Genomic DNA, 18,155 nt, shown 5'->3' with positions numbered 1-18,155 from the left:
TCCTCTCTTGTATAAAGACTGGTTGCAGCGCAGAGCCTTTGTCTATGCTGTTCTACCAGCATAGCAAAGGGACAAAAGCAACCTCTGAAAAAGACAAATCCCTATAGGTCATAACCAATACCTTTAATTGCACACAGAAAAAAAAAAAAAAAAAGAAGAAGAAACCATTATCTGTTTTGAAACATTTTTTGAAATCATCTTTTTTTTTGCAGTTGTGGTGACTGACCCCAGCTCCTGCGTTCACCGCCAGTTTTGGAGCCCAACCGGTGTCACAGACGGGCTGAGGACATCCTGGTATACTTGATATTGACCACACAGAAACCTGTGCCACCCAGGCATGCAGCCTCCTCCCTCAGCCAAAGACGCTTTAGTACTGCCCATAGGATTGCATCCAGCTACCGTAGTATCGTCATCCGGCTGCTTTGGGGAGTCATATAAACAATGAATTGCAGATGATGGCATAAAAAGACTGCTCATCTACCTTGAACTTGTTACTGGTCGTCAGAACTCTGTCACACCTCAGCTTTATCTGCGAGGAGTTTCATTCCCATCATAGTCTCCAGCTCAGGTTTTGGCTAAGGTGTTGAGCTGCACGTCTGCATTATATACAGTTGAGTGTCCTCTGGATTAAGTCGTTCACATTCATTTGACTTTCAACAGTCAAAATGCTTGTTCTACATCTTTTATATTACTGACGAAGAAACTATATTAGTCAAAGCGGAGGGAGGGCAGGTCACAGGATGAGCAGAGCATGCAAATGAAACAATTACTATCATGGGAGAGAAGGTTTGCCAGAAATCTCCATCTCCTGGAGTTTTGACTTTGGAGTCTCTGGGAGCAGCGACTGCAGCGCCAATAAAGGGCTTACACTACGCAAACCATATAACTGAGCTTCCTCAAAAAGCATATTGGTCAGTGATTCATGAAACTCATAATTCTAACCTGGCACTGCTCTTATCTCGATAAGTTCTGCAGCCTGCACGGCTCCAGGCTAGTCTTAAAGGGAAAAAAATCCTCCAACCTAATGGGAGCAGGAAAGGAGAATGAGCACAGCATTCAACTACTACATATGCTCCAGGAGGGGAAAAATCCATCTTTTCTAAATATGTAATATAATTAGGCATCTGCACTGAGGATTGATAGAAATGTTCATCAATTTGCTGGGACATGCCTGGAATACTGCAGGATTAGCAAAATCATTGATCAATGAATTTATGCAAATATATTCTCCCCATAAAGAGAGAGCTACATTACATCTGTAACAGGCATCAGTGATTTTCAGAGGCCCTCTCTTGCCCGCTCTTACTTTACCTCAGCTGGTCTTTGATATAAAGCCTGTCACCGCGGTGCCATCTGGATTGTGCTCCTTTCACTATGCTGTACTTCCAACCTCTCATTTTGTAATATGTTATAGAACAGAGGTTATCTCAGATTTCATTTGCATATCTTGAGCAATGACACCAGATCTCCCACCAACATGTATCAGCAAATAAAACCATTTCTTATCAAGCAACCGTGTAAGCACCCCATCTTTCCTCCATCAATTCTTTATGCTAATTAAGCATCCCATTTCACTAGGGTCCATTGGGGGTGCAGTACCTTTCTAAGAGTTCTCCAGGAAAAAGGCATTTCTAAAGTCAATCTTATCTCCAACTGATTTATATATAAAAAAACCCAACTTGTAATAACAGCAGCCAGGCTCATCAGGAGCATTTTTCCTTCTTTTAAAGACCTACAGCGCTACAGGAAGCAGGAAGAACGGGAAGGGTATAAACTGAGTAATAAGCCTAATCAGTAATGGAGTAAAGTAAAATGGAAATTATCATTTGTCCACCGATACCTCTATACGCTGGGTGCACCATTTCTCAATTGCCAAACCAACTTCTGTCATTTTTATTGTTTGCTTTGTCCTCTGGCGTAACTGGATTGCCTGTGATACAAGCTCCACACGGAAAACTTGGGATACTTTTAGAAAAGTCAAACTACTTGTTTTTCACCTAATTTCACCTAACTGGTAGATACTTCGATTACTCCTATACTGCCAATGGTTACTCCCTTCAGTGTTGTTTTTATAACATATTATGTACGTGCTGACTTACGAAATAACTACAGATTTTAAATTCATTTTATTGACTTACATACATTTGAGCTAACACGTACCCTTGGGTAAAAAAACCCACAAACAACAATAATTTCAATTTTACCATACTCAAGTATGAGAAAGTGAAAACAGCTATGCCCAACATTTTAAAGAGAAATCTCATTTTCATTATTGTATTTAGGTATTTTGGTCTCACTTATAGGAACACAATTTACAGAGTTCAAATTTGATCCTGATTGCCTCAACCGACCATAATTTCCAGCAAAATAGAGGAGGAAATCACATTTGTGTGGCATTTTCAGGCTTTCATTAAGCAATGACATCTCATATATTTAGAATTATGCCATGACTTTCTCTCCCTGACTCTCCAGGTTGGGAAAGCAAATAAAAATCTTCTATCTAGTTAAGACATGCCAGGAATCGCATTTTGCAAATAAGTAAAACTGACTATATAACTGAGTGTTCAGCATACAGAAGACAACCCTAGGAACAATTAATCCTGGCTGTAGCAAAAATAATGATTCATGTTCGAAAAAGTTCTTACAGTTCGCTAGGACAAAAGGGAGTGTGTATTATAAGCACACTCATCCATGACGTCTCTATCAGAAATTGCACAGATTACTACATTTTTTATGAAACAGAATCCTTTATAACAGGAACGTATTGGATTGAAAAAAGGAAAGCACGAATAACCCTATTCCACTTGTAAAATGTTTGTAGTGACTGGATGTGTCAGACAATGTACAGAAGAACTGGCGGATGCCGACCGCAACTGGTCTGACAGCTCGCACTGTCCCGCTGAACATGACTCGGCACTGGATCGCAGTTCGAAGGAAACCAGCGCACGGCACTTGTAGCTGTGTGCTTCTGGGCGTTTGTCGTGCAGCAGGAAGAAGAGTGAGGCAGAAATGTGTGGAGAGAAAAGGTTCTATTCAAACATGGATAGAACAATTTTAATTTCTAAGACTCCTATTATTTTCATTATAAAATTTCAGAGATGGAACGGTGGTTTACAACATATTTACAAATGTTTACTTTTTACAATCTGAAAAACTAACTTTTTTTTTTTTAAGATCAAATATTTAGGGCTCATTTGGAATAGAAGTTACAATTTTAAATTGCTGTGGATATTTGGGTGACTGTACTTGCACTTCTTCCATATTATTTGTGAGTGAATTATCACAATTTTTCACACTAAAGCACCTGGAGTAGAATGGCGGGCTCCTGCCTGCGTAGTTTGTTACCACAGACTCAATGACAGTCAGTGCTCATTCATTTCAAAAAGCAGGTGGAAACTCAAGGAAGAGGATTTTCAGGCTCAGAGATGTTATATGAAAGACCTACAACAAATAGCATGACTAGCAACAAACAAAACCCCAAATCATTCCGTCCCAGCTCTGTACAGCAAGAACTCATTTGCCACGTTTAATAGAATATTATCCACAGACCTCCTAGGATTAGCTCTTGGTATGATAAAATCTTTTTGAGTTTGGCAGGGTTTTTTTTACAGAAAATCTGCAATGAACAAAATGTTTTCAAGCTGCAGTCCCTCTGGCTATTGTTATAAAGTAGGAGGAAAAACAGCTTTTACAATATAAAACAAGGAAAGCGCTCCACCTAAGTTGCCAACAGTGACTGTAATTCTTTCTGTCCTGTCCACATGGCACAACTGCCATGGCACCACACAGTTTTCAAGGTACCCCAGTGAGGCAAAACAATAAATAAAAAGGATTTTTTTTTCTAAATAGAGTTCTGTATCTTACTGAGAAATGGATCCTAAAACCACAAGTATTGTTCAGCACTTCCAGCCTAATGACAATAGCATGAGCATTCACTCGATATTACTAGTTTACCTGTTTTGATGGAGCTTGTTGAACCACTTTGAAATTAATTCCTTTTATTCATGTATCCTAAGAGACTAAAGGTGAAATTCTGAGTTCTGAAAGAATTTTATCTCCTATGCTTCATAATTTTGGACATTTGGAAATAAAGCTATGGACTAATTTCTAATCTACAACAGATACGAGCATCGTATTGCCACACACCATAAGGAATACTGGACAATTATTTTGAAGAATTACTTGGGGGGGGGGGGGGGTTGTTTTTTTTTTTTTTTTTAATAAACTTTAACTGTGCTTACAGCTACACTAATACGTATTTCTTAATAATACTTTTATTGCCAGGTATTGCCACAGGACATAACTAAAAATTAGGCAGAGCAGAAAATTTCTCCTACTAAAAATGACACTTTAGTTACTGGAAGATTCCCACCATTTTTTTTTCCAACATTTCTGCACATTTCTATTCCAACAGGTCATGAGTTATTACTTTTGCCACCCCTTTACAAATACATGCCCCTTTTACATTTTATCGCTGTTTCAGTGGTTGCACACACCTTTCTGTCTGTTGGAATGCAAGAATAAACCCACTGAAATATGCTTTCTCGTCTTACAAAAGGGGGAAAAGGAAGTATGTCACCAAGAAAAATCCCTGTTTTATCAACTGATTAAAAACATAACCTTTACGGGAAGCTGGACAGAAGATGTGACGCGAAAATGAACCCAACTAGCCCCAGTGCAAAACTACCAAGAAAGGATGTTTGAGTGAGCGTGTCATTTCTCAGACATTATCTTCACCTTGCTGCAGCGCAAAGACAATCAACAGAAGGCACCAAAGCACTTTATACTCAACATTTTTGCAGCTCTTTAACCCAAAATTCAGTCATCAGTAGCACTTGGCACCTGCATTCTGGTCTACAGATCATAGGATCAGGGACGCCGTTTGGGACATTTGAGACATGGAAGCTCATAAACAAAGTAGTGATCAAAAGACTGCGTTTGTTTTGAGAGCCGCAGTCAGTGCCTTGGTCTGATCCGAGCTTCAGCTGGAGCTGGCAACTCATTGCACCATGTCAAGTACTGAAATTAGTCACAAATTTACCCCTTGTTTTCATGTCTGCCTCTGTGCTATTTGTTGGTACAGGAACGTATTCGTAACACAGAAAAAGAAAATAAAAGTAGTAAATGAAAACAGCTAGTCGATAAGCAGAAATAAGTAACATGCACCATGGAGTGCTCTTCGTTTTGAGAGGTAAGTGCACAGCTTCCTCCTCTTCCCACACCTACCACATCACCAAGCTCCTTGCACTCGTCTTTTTTCAGGAATTCAAGGTGAATGAAAGGTGTGACCCAGGAACCAACGAGCTTTTAAGGAAAGTGTTTGTAATTTATATTTTTGAGTAAGGCTAAGCATTTTGTCTCTGCCCTGTGTTATCTACAGAATTTAGAACTCTGTAGACAGGCAGGTGTGCAGAGAAAAGATGCAGAAATGTAATAGTTTGGTATCAGAAAGGTCACAGGATTTCAGTAAGATAAAGAAGAAATATGTTATTTGGTACCCTTGCAAATTGTTCAAACAGATAATTAGATTAATTTTTGCCAGAATCATTAAATATTTTCTACATATTGCATTACAGGTTAAAATATATTTGCATAAAATACATAGTGGGTCTGAAATTATGAAATTTGGTTTCACTTGTTAATATTCTTTGATGGTTTAAATCACTTCAATTTTTTAACATTTACAACTGTTTTACAACTGAAGATATGATATTCTCTGGGGCATTAAGCAAATTTATTTTGACAGAGAGATTTAAATGCTCAAACTTTCTTTGAAGAAAAAGTTGAAAAAAATTTAGATTAGGTTGGAAGTATATAACTCACATTTTGTGACTGCAAGAAAAATGCCTTTAGAAATAGATACTATCAATCTATTTTCTCATCTTTTAGAATGAAGATTGATTTTTCCTGTAGCAGTATGTCTGTGCTGAAAATTAAATATGCATTAAAGAACTGATTATGATGTATTTTATATATCCTTCTCTTTTCCCACCCACAAATAACTAGCATAGAATTAACCAATTAAAAGCAGAGGGGTAAATAAACTAATTCAACACTTACTACATCCTGGGGAGAAGGAATATGTTCCCAGCAACTTTTTCAGAGCCTCCAGTACTTGGTACAACACAAAAAAGGCTCCATTTATTGTCCAGCCTATTTTAGTGGAAGTTATAGCACAGTCTACTGTCAGTGGAGGACTGATTCACTCTCCACGGATATGGAAAATCAGTCCATCAAAAAGAAAAAAAAGTCAATTTTACAGGAGTTCATGATTTTTTTCTTTTCTTCCTTTCTTTCACCACACAGTAGGCTTTTCAATCTGACAGACAAGTAAAACTTTTTAGTGTTAACACATCACTTTTCCTGAAAAGTGCTATTAATATAGAATTCAAACAATACCCTTGATAACATAGGTTCCCAGATAAGAAACTCTGCAGATACCTACGGTTAAGCTCAATATGAGCAACACACACAGTTGATCAACATCAGTATCCCCACCGGGGAGGGAGAGGGGCCAAAAGTATCTCAGGTGACTGTGACAAACCGGCACAGCCACCACTCCCAGGTCCCTCGCAAAGCTGAGGGGGCTTCTGCCGAAACTGAGGGCAAAACTCCTTTGAGCAGCCGTACAAAGTGGGTAGAGAGAGCCCTTGGGAAAGAATTCCCTATATTTTCGCATGCGTGTTCAAACCCACTGTGGCGTGGTCTGTTCTCGGAAGCCCAAGGCAGTGTCCAGAGCCTGCTGAATCTCCAGGTGCCAGGACTGTGTGAGGCAGGTGCTTGCTTTAACCATCTGCCTTTTGCTGTTTCGTATCATGTAAGTTAAGGGCAAGCTTTTCAGCAGTCTGAGCAGGCCCTCCCTGTTGTATTTAAGCGTATAGTGTTTCGGTGGAGTATTAACTCCAGTTAGATGTTGAGGGTTTGAATTTTGGAGGGGTCCCCCCACTCCCTCTCCATTTTGGCTTGGGACTCTGTGATTTCACAAGTATTAACGCTTTCAGCTTTGCAGTATTAACTTTCAGGTAACAGGGAGAGCTTTAAATCAGTTCATATAGTCAAAACCTATTCCAGAAAAGGTCTCTAAGTGAACAAGTAACTGTTAGTAATAAGGAAATTATCTGTTCAGATACCGATTTCTGGGTAATACTGGATTTTACATGACAATGACAGTGCTCGAAATCTAATGTGCTTTTTCTCTGTCAGAGTCAGCTTTTGCTGTGAAATCCTTTTTTCTTTTTTTGGTCTGTGCTGCAGCTTTAACAGCCGACGTGTAAAGTTTGTGGTACATGAAGAGCACAACGCGGTGTTATTTCAGCCCTGAGAGCAGGATCCTCCCCAAAAGCCAATGACTGCACTGAACAAGCCTGCCAAACGCCCGTCTCTCCTCCCTCCTACATAGCAAACACCTTTTAAACAGCTTTTTGTCTAGGGCAATTGTCAGATATCTCATAATATTGTTCCCCACGAACCTGTTACCCACCCGCTACTCGACATTACGCAGACCCGGCCAGGTTTCTGGCTGCAGAGCATACATCGGACGCACTTTGAATACTGCTGACCCCCATCTGTTCCATGCAGCAGCGAGCACGGCAATATCCCTGCTCCTCAGGAGCTACAGCCGAGAAGTCGTCTATTGTGGTTTAATTAGCAGTAACCCCAGCCTGGGGGAAGTGTGAGATTTCACTTTGCTAACCTCCAGCACCGGTCGGAGGTGACAGGGAAGGACGGAAGGAAGGACGGAAGGACGGATCTCAAGCCCCCAGGTTCACCCAGCACTGCAGCACGGAGAAAGCCGCCCCCCCGCCGCCCCAGCACAGCACCAAGTCAACTCACAGGATCTCCAGGTCGCGCAGGGCTCGGAAGGCTCCATCTTCGATGCAGCTGATCTGGTTGTTGTCCAGTTGCCTGCAGAAAGGAAGGGAGAGGATGAAGGCTGGCCGGTCCGGGCAGAGCTGCCTGGGAGCGCCAGGCTGGGGGCTTCCCCGTCACCGAGGTGTCCTCCACCCCCTCGCAGCGCCTGCTCGCCACCCGGCGCAGGGCTGCTCGGCTGCCACGCTGCTCTGGCTCTGCTCGCTGCTGTCTGACAGCGCGGCACGCTACCGCACACTGAAGCCTGTCAGGTCTCAGTAAATATTAATTGCGCTTTTTTTTTTTTTTTTTTTAAAGGCAGAAGGGAGTAATTTCATTACATTAGGGCATCCAATCCATTATGAGCTTTTACCGTCATGTCACTGAAACAATTTCATTAAGCTAAAGGCCTGTAAATCATTGGAGGTCACTGTGCTGCCCTCCGTGACCTCCCAGAATGCCTTTTTTTCTTTTACTGGAAGTTGGAGTCCTCTGTCCTGACAGTACTAAATCTCCAGGCTTTATCTGCCCAAGAGCTGTGAGAGTGCATAGGGAATATACCAATTCCAAATTAGACTCAACTAATCTAATTTTATAGTCTTTTTATTATTCTAAGCACCAAATGTCTGTGGTGGTTCGATGCCTCTCTGCATTGTCACTGGTCCCATCTGGTAGCCCGTTCTATTGAAAGATCTCTGACTAAATACAGATTCTGTCTAACTGCATCAGGGAGAGCAATCCAGTGACAAGAAAGCATTATGCACACGTACACTTAAAACACTATTTTGCTTCAAAATGTGTAATTTAATATTTGGATGGTGGAGTTCTCTCATTTGCCTCCCTGCACACACATGATTTAAATATATTTTACAATATATGTGGATACAGCAGTACAGCTACATCTGTCTCTTTTGCTTAGAAAATTAAAGCTGTAAGTTGTGATTTAAAAATCAGTGTTTACAATTTCTAACGTCTGATCCCTTAAATTTCATGCTCAGAGAAACAAAATTAGGTACCTACCCACGTGTAAGTACAATAACTGCATTTCATAAAAAAATAGATGCAGGCTCCCGACTCTATATTATACTGTCCTTCGCACAGCACAAACTTTAGATTTGGTGAGGCAGGGACCATTTGTCCTGTGTGTAAAGTATCATGAACAAAGATAGCAAGATAGCATTGCAGTTTCTGGTTGCTATTAAAAAATAATAAATATATACGCAGAGACAGCAAATGCATTAGACCTGTGTATAATATATTTGTATAGTTTTACCAACCTCTTTCCAAATAGTTGCTGTGCCTAATTTTTGGTCAAAATAGACATTTGTCACAACTTTCTTACACAACAATCAAGGCCAGACAGAGCACACATCATCTTTATGCACCCCTTTAACGATTGAGTTTGATCTACTAATATTCAACAACTTTAAAATGTATATATTTGAAGACTATGAGAAATTTATCCTTTGTAATGTAGTCTGGTCTCGATGAACATCATGTTTTTTATGACTTAAAGTGCATAAAAAACCATACACACTATAAAGTGTACTAAAAAGCTTAGCAAGCAGAAACCCAGCTAAGGTTTCTCGTAGGTCTCGTAACTTTGGAGAACATGCTGAATTTGGCAAAACTTCAGCAGTCTCCTATACTGACAGATACCAGGACGCACAGTCATCCAAAATGGATTTTTCTGTAGCATATGAGTTCGTGCATAGTATATATACATATGTATGTAAGTATATACATATGCATATAAGTATATACATCCATATTTATTTATGTTCTCTCTGTTTCTCCCACTATCTAGCAAAAATGCTAAAAACTATATATTTTTGACTGCTGGGAGGACCAGTGGCTGCTGAATGGCTTTTTCTGAGATCCCTGTTTAATTGTGTGGGTTGTTATAAATTTGTTGCTCAAACAGAAAGGATGGTGCATTTCAGGAGGAATAAACTTCAGCTGAGTTAAATATAACGCTGGTTGCATGACTAAGTACTTTACACTTCAGTTGGCTTTATTAAGCATAAAGTTGGCACATGCTAGCACGACAAAGAGAAAGCAGGCGCAACTTGAGAATCACCTCTCTCTTCTACTGGAAGTACTCTATATTGCCTATTTTTACTTGAGTTATGCTATAGCATTGATTTTTCTGCCAAATGCACTAAAATAAGCAAATAAACTCAGTGTGCTAGCCACAAAACCTCCTGATTAAAGGGCTTCATATGCGGTGTGTTGGCCTTTTTTTTTAAAAAATGCTCCTCTCATAGACTGATTTTTGTTGAAAAAGCATAATGCCAATTTAATCATATTTCAATAGGTCCAGTTGTGCTAGCGCTAACAACCAAGTTTAGTCCATGTGATTAATCCCCAGGACCGCAGCAAGGGAAACCTCTAGATGCCCAGCAGACACGCACTTAGCAGGATAGTTGGCAAATAGGGAAAATATTCATTAGAGATACACGCTGATTCTGTGTGCCCCATCAACTGAATCTGCACAGTCTCTGGGAGACATCCACACGTTTAACGCTTCTTCGTAAGAGAGCTCATGTCTCCTGATATCTGTCACGCCCAAACATTCACATCTGTGTTTAACTCCAAGCATGAGAATTTCTTCTCAAATGAAACAGAACTATTAGTTGTCTTAAAATTAGGCACGACTGTTTTTAAGACCCTTCACCTCCCCATTTATTTATCTACGTGCGAAGATGGAAATTCTATTCTTTGCATCTGTACAGCACCCTGGTGAGTGGTTAAGCAGAGACTAGAGAGCTGAGAGTTAGTCTAATCAACGTCTTCCTTCCAAGACAACGTGTTAAAGTTTTGAGAAAACTTCAGGTAAAGCCTTACATAAAGGCAAAGACAGGTGTTCGACACATACTGTTATACCTGTGAAAACAAAATAAAAATCCTGTGATATGGACTAGCAGCACGATCACACACTCAGCGTGGGTAAGCTGTGCACGCAGCTCTTCCACGCGCAGAATAGACATGCCTAACATTTGTGGAGAAGAACATCTTATCTGAAATAAAACTACTCGTACGCAGAGAAAGTAAAAATTCAACTTGAAAAGGTGAACAGGTGGCACATACATATCCTTGAGGAACATGCGACACAGCTCTTATTTCTTCATCGCTGCCTTCTGAATGGAGCACTCACTCACACACACGGCACTGCTACCTGAGACACACATCAGCTGCTCCAGGCTTACAGGTAAATTTAAGAAATGGCCTCAGCCAGCAGAAGCATTTATTCAGTTGTAAATGCCACCTCTATTTGTCAGTGTTCATACTCTTTCTAGAAGATCTTTTTCTCCTCAATATTACAAAGAGGTTGTTATGCGTGTAATGTAATGTAATGTGATGGTGAACAAAGGTCAGACAACACAAACTCAGATTTAAGTCACAATTTTAAAATGGACAAGGTCTCTTTTTATTCCTCCGTTTACTCCTGCATAGCACTAGGCTGAGATTTTATCTAAAACTATCAAGTGATTCAACTGCCTCTGAAGAAAATAAGGGTTCTCACGCAGAAAAAAGGAGCCTCTATATTTAAGAGAGGCTAAAGGATGAACGAAACCTCAATAACCGAGCTGTGTGAAATAGCCAAACAATACGTATGGCACATTATAAGAGCTACGACCCAAGGCACGAACCACTAAACATCACCTAACTTTGAACTTCCACGTTTTTGCTAAGTTAGATAGACACCTAACTTTTCTTCGGGTTAAATGTTGACTCTCTCCTGCATTACACCCCAAGCACTGGACTTGGGCTCGGTGACGTTGTCAGAAGGGTTCTTGCTCCAACGTCAGCGAGCTGAGATCCCAGCCTGGGAAACCCAGCAGCTCGCGTGTGATTGAATTACCTACTCTGACCTCCCCTAAGAGGCTCCAGGGATCCGAGATCTCTGTGACAGGCAATTAGCAACCAGACAACACTAACAGATACAAAGAGCAATGCCAGAAGATCTCAGAGAAGGGAGCGAAACACATGAGCAGGAAAATATTGAATGCATATATGGGATTTAGGTGAAGTGTGACACAGACAAATGCTTATAAACAATGTGAGAATTTATAAAACCCTTTGAAGAAAAAGGCATCTTTCATATGGTAGAGTTATAACACAAAATGCCATATGTATTATTATAATCTGACTCTAATTGTGACTCAATAGCTAGTCTCAGTTTTTATTAAAAGGCAGGGAAAGTATGTGCCTAAATTATATGCAACTGATTGATCATTGTCTATCCTTAAAATTGATGCTTTAAAGAAAAAAAAAAACTTAGACACAAATCACCTTTCTATGAAATGAGAAATAACGCTGCATCCTAATAGATTTATATAACTGGCCAGTCTATGGTTTGGCCAAGGCACTGCTTTAACTGTTTAAAACGCAATTCCCCTGACAGTGTGCAACTCCGGCTTATCCATTTAGATTTGTACATTATCTATCACACACGAGAGTAAAATTTCACATAACATTTGGAAGGAACAGGATTTTACAATGTTGATATTCTTTTGCCATTTGAAATAATCCTTTAAATACCAAGGCTTGGAGGTTTCGCTGACAACAATAAGGAATAGCTAAGTTTTCAAATGCATTTGAGAGACAAAAATCCCCAGCAACAAAGCTGATGTAATTTTTATCACACTACTAGATTTAAGATTTAAAAAACCCAAACAAAACTGTTCTAAAATATTAAAGAAATTAATTCATCCAGGGTGAAATCTTCCAAAACTGAAATAATGTAATCTTTTACTAACATTAGAAGTTAGTTAATGTTTAAAACCCTACATGTGTATTTCTAGCAATGTTTCTTCATATTATAACAACTAACCTGATGTCTGATATAAGAGCTTTTGATATTTTTTCTGCAATTAGCCATACTCACATTCATGAAGAGGTCCTTCAAGCATCAACATATTTCAAAAATGAACTATATAATCAGTGTTTTGTACTTTAGTTGTTTCAGTGAGGGATTTTTTTTTTCCATTTACAAACATTACCGAGGCCACTGCAGAGCTCAAGTGTTAATCTGTTTTTTAATTATACTGTGACAGTAGTTTAATTACTATAACCTCTTTATATATTTTGTCCAGAATCTAGATAAATATTTAAATAAAAGCCTGTATTAACAAGTACTGTAATAAATACTTTTCAGACTGCTGTTTCTCATGTTTGACATGTTTAGCATAAAAAAGAACTGTCAGAATAGTTGCGCATTTAAGAAAGTTCTACTGTTAGATATGAAGTTACTCTACTACTCTTATAGATATCTACCGTTAGAGATCCAAGATGAAGCAAGTCATTTCCTCGTTAATAGAAGACTTGCATATTTAACCAGAAGTATTCATATTAAAGATATTGTATTACTTAAGTATTTAAATGAATTTTCAATAGCCATTTCACAGGAAGGTAAAGTCACTGTAACTTGTTATAGAATCGTCGTTAGAGAAGAATGAGTTTTGTTAATTATGTCTCCAAAAGAACCTCAGTTTGGGTAACATTTTCCCCAAACCTTTTCCACTTTTTTTCCACAGATATAAACTGCTGGGTCTATGCCATCGCTTTCCTAAAAGTTTACACCCTAGTACTGAAGCTCTCCAAGACCCTGTAGGCATTCGAAAAGCACTCTATGACATTTATTGTCCAGCCTTCAAACCAGTCTTTATGAAACTTTCAGAATGTTAAAATTTCAAAGGAAAGTGACCCCATACATCTATGGAAAATTTCTCACCTGCCAAACTAAAATCCTTTTTCTTAAATTAAACCAATAAGGAAGCACCATAAATGGTAATAGACTGTCCTTTGAACAAATACTAAACTCAATTAAATCAAAATAATATGAAGTTATTTTGAAGTTGCTTTTAATGCATTTTTCATGTTTAATGCTTACTCTTTATTGACACTTTACTAAAATCATTCTGTAAGATCTTGCTAGTATTAGAAAATTTAAAGAATTGATACATTAATTTCAAGATTAAAATAATTCTCAAGTGGAGTAAATCAGTGGTGCAAAACACAAATGACAGAGCTGCTGTGATCAAGCTGAAATCTCCCTCTGGGAATTTAAAAAATGTTCCAAAACTCCTTCCCTCTACCTCCCCCCCAAAGATGTGATTTTGCCAAAAGCTCTGGTTGAAGCATTGTGCAGAAAGAGCTCATCTGCATGAAATGTCATATTGTCTGTCTTCAGTTTTCATACCCGACCTATGTTGCCAGGCTGTTAAATAAGGAGGGAGGAAGACCAGATTTGGAGGGGAAGAGTTGCTTATAAATACTTACTCTGCAGACTATCCAAAAGTATTAAGTATTTACTCTAAGTTTTTTTATTACAGTAACTCACAATTCAAAATGTTGCTGTCAAAAAATAGACATGATATTAGCTTAATGGAAAACTTAAGTGACAAATGAACAAGTAGACTACTCCTCCCTCTTCCCCCAAGTATACATACACACAGAACCAAAATTTCCTTTCAATATCAGGGGGCTTAGAACATTTTTTTTTTCTTTTTTTAACACTCTCTGGTTGCTGATGTAACAAATAGTGCATACCAAGCACAGAAATGGCTGTCTCCATAGCAATTGGGGCAGGTTTTGCGGTTTCCCTAGTTACTCTTGACTGATAACCATCTGTTGTTCTCTTCTGCCATAGCCCCAAAGGGGAAAAGGGGAAGAAATGAGGAAGATAAAATGGGTATTAGAAAATAAGAAAGTTATGTACTATAGTGATTTTTACATTTTCAAAAGGTTTGCACTTACTTAAATCTTTGGTTTAGTTATTGTTATTTTCAGTTGACAAGTATCAAATACCACATGTAAAGAAAAGTTCTAATTCCAAAATGTTACTAATCGTTCACCTTATTAATAGGGAATCATATTAGGAATTTCAATAGGAAATCATATCATGAGGGATGTTGCTATGAAACTGTGGAAAATCTGAAACTAAGGCACTTATGTAGAAAAAGTATGCAGATATTTCATTTAAATAATTAGCAGAAATTTGTAAGGTACAAAGAGCATGGGGTAGAGGAGGTGCAGAAGGTCAGCACGCACCCACCTAGCTGCTGCAGGTGGAACAGGATCACTGAGTAACCGCTCCTTTCCTCCCCTGACCTGCAATAAGGGCTGGAAGTTACCTCTACACGGTGGCGGCTACCACTTCCATGAACCCCGTCCTGCCCTTTAGCGTGCCCGAGTGGTGCTCTGGGGCAGACACAGGACTTGCAGAAGGTGCAGAACTTGCACCATGGGCAGCCCCGGTGGCCCTGCTGCCCGAGGCATGTCTCAAGACGCATACTATAAGCAAGGTCAATGTTTACATCGGCTCATGTACCATCAGGATGTTACTTACATGGAACTAATAGCACACGCTCATTTCGAAGGCAAAACAAATAAGCCTCCGCAGGCTAGCTGTTACGGCAGATCAATACAGCAGCGTGCAACCGGGGCTGGGTTTTTCCCTTGGAAAGGATTCTGTATGTTCTGTGCGGTAACAAATTCATTACAGAACCAAAACTTAAAAAAGAAAGACACAGAATGCTTCGTCCCATCATGTTAAAATTTGTATCAGCTGTCAGTTGCCAAAGACAGACAAAATTTGTTTGGCGCTACCAGTATTTCTAAAAGATGGCTTCAGCAGGCCAGAGGACTGCAAGAAACTCTGTAGAGCGACGCAACACGGCAGGGTTATTGCTCTGCTGGTTCCCACGCACGGGGTGGGACAGGGGAGGTTCCGCACACAAACGACAGCGGTGGTGCCCCGAGGACAGCAGCCGTGCCCCCCCAGCTCCTGCCAGCGGGAGCCCGGGCAGCAGAGGGCTGCGCAGAGCCTAGCGGGCCAAGGGGCTAAAGACGCCCGTGGCAGGATAAAGGGCGGGATGCAGCAAAGCGAGGTGGTTGGCGATTTAACAGGGATGCTTAGCGAAAATCGTATTAATGCTGGTGTTTCACTGTTTACACATTTTATTATTAATAATTTACTAAATTCAGCTTTGAGAGGAAAACTAGGGCTCTCATGCCTTTAAGAGGCTTAGACTTTTTCAGCAAACATGAAAATGACATGATGAGATAGAGGCTGTGGCAGAGAGCAAATGCGATAGACCTCGGCAATTAGGCGAAGGTAACCGCACCCGAGGGCCAGACACCAGAAGCACCTCTTTTACACAGTTAGGGAGATGACGGAGCAAAAAGGAATCTTGACATTCGATCTCCAGACATCTGTCCCCTTTGAAATCCCATATTACATTAGATTAATTCTATCACCCGCAGTCATACAATGAGCTGATATATGGTTTCTAGCTCTTAAGACAAAAATTAGGAGGAAATAATACCACAACAGTAAATGTTGCGAGTAAAGTCACAGCAGTGTCAACCTTGTAATATGGCTGGTAAATTTGGGCAAGCCGGCAGAGATTATTGTGTTTTGGTGAGTTGTGGTTGTTTTTTTTTAATTAGAAAATTAATATTAATACCCCATGGATGAATACCCAAACAATTAACATCTTCCCCTTAGGAACTGTAGTATCTTAGTATAACACACCAATAAATTTTTCAATCAGATCCTGGTTTATCACATTGGTTAAAAAAAAAAAATAAAATGGCCAGTTAATGCTAGAGAGGGTGGAACAGTTTCGAGTATCTCAGTGCCCCATTTTGGTTTGGGGGATTTCTTTTTAACATGGTTGTATTCAGTTCCTTAACACCCAAGAAGTGTTAAAATAATAACTAAAACCCACAGCCAGTGGAGTATAGTTAATGAACACTGCATATTTCAAGATGCTGCATTAGTTTTAAATCACTCTGATACAAGGTTTCCAGTACCGATCCTGCTTAGCCCAGGCTCACAAGCTTTTCTACGGCATTCCAAAGAGCACGCCATTTCATCTTTAATACAGCTGTGGGCTTTGATTTTAAGATGAGTAAGTGGCGCTTCAGATGATGAGAGGCATGGGGGAAGCTGCTTCCAGGTTTTTTGTTTGGTTGTACCCATTTTCTCTTCTACTGATCTGGCAACAGCAACTTGCCTTTCAGACATGAAATTTAAATTATTCTAGTAATTTCCACTGTAAAATTGGCCACTGAAAAATAACCAATGAAAAATAAGTGTTTTCAATTGCTTTAAGACAAGGGGCGATTTGGCTTAGCTACAGCTTTCTCTTGTTCACAGTCTACCTGTCTGGGCATTTGGTTTTAACATGCAAATGCTCCTAATTGGCTGAGGTCCACACACAGCTCCAAATTCTGACTCCTCACTGTGATTACATGTTTCTCTGCCTTGCAGGTATGTGACTTCTCAGGTCTGCTGAAAAAGAGCAGCAGGCCCGTGTACATCATATAACTATGCTCCTAAGGCTACTGCCCTCTTACTGATCTAAAACAAGGCCAGCAAGGGATACTATAAAAACATTTGAGATTTGTTTTCCAGCCGTTGCTTCAATGCACATACAATGTCCTGATCCTCTGTTTTTAACAGTTTCTATCTTTGTCATTTCTTATTATGACACCTCATTTTGTAAGTCAGACCAGTGGCTGACTTGTACTCCATACTACATAAGTATACGGGTGAGTTTAGATGAATCAGTGCTACGGCTGGGAGAGAGACCTTAGAATTCATCTTCAAGCTTCGGAGCTTTTAAGGCGTTTACATCAAACTTCATTCTCACTACTCAAGGCAATGAATTCAAGTTCCACATCCAAATTCCCACTGGAATTACTTCTTATGGTTACAGCTCTGACTCTATGCTTCATTGCCCCAAATTTACTTGTTCTCCTACATGATTTCAAAGAAGTAAGTTAACATAACGCGTGCTTTGGATTTCTGCATTACTCACTTATGCTACAAAAACTTTGACAAAACGATGAGTTCTTGCTGTGTGCTTTTACATTTTTATTGATATTTGTACTATATTCTTAAAAATAGTACTCGGCACTTCTCTGGGCATTCTGTGTGCTTATATATCTAACTTAGGTAGTTACGTAAGTACATTTGCTTACTCATAGAAGTACATATGTAAGTACTTACTATATCAGTAAGCAAATAACACTTCTGTTACTCTGAGAAGATTGGTAAAGGGTTCAAATAAGCACTAAAATCTGCCAATTTGTTATTATTAAGAAGTGGGGTATCCTCAGCAAACACTCAAGAGTGTAAAAAAGAAACCAGCATTTCCAAATCAGGGAAGATCCTTCAGTGAAAAAGCAGTGACTGTCTGAGGGTGTCTCCAGGACCAGAGGGTGCTGGGTCACTGCCTTACCAAGGAGCTAGGAGATCAGTGATGTGAAAGCACCTTTGAACCGAGAACTCA

General features: G+C 39.7%; 1 protein-coding gene across 1 annotated transcript in view; it reads right to left on the bottom strand.

Moving 5' to 3' along the window:
• The window catches only part of SLIT3 (slit homolog 3 (Drosophila)), a gene marked incomplete at its 5' end in the record, with an annotated part of 473,057 nt that overhangs the window by 218,150 nt on the left and 236,752 nt on the right, over window positions 1-18,155 (bottom strand). Inside the window, one exon of the mRNA XM_009890879.1 lies at window positions 7,834-7,905. Coding sequence (XP_009889181.1) covers window positions 7,834-7,905 — 72 coding nt within the window. The remainder of the gene's footprint in view (window positions 1-7,833; window positions 7,906-18,155) is intronic.

Source organism: Charadrius vociferus, unplaced genomic scaffold (assembly GCF_000708025.1).
Source record: "Charadrius vociferus isolate BGI_N301 unplaced genomic scaffold, ASM70802v2 scaffold108, whole genome shotgun sequence".
NCBI lineage: Eukaryota > Metazoa > Chordata > Aves > Charadriiformes > Charadriidae > Charadrius > Charadrius vociferus.
The sequence above is the reverse complement of the archived record's forward strand: the minus strand, read 5'-3'. Positions and strand labels throughout refer to the sequence as shown.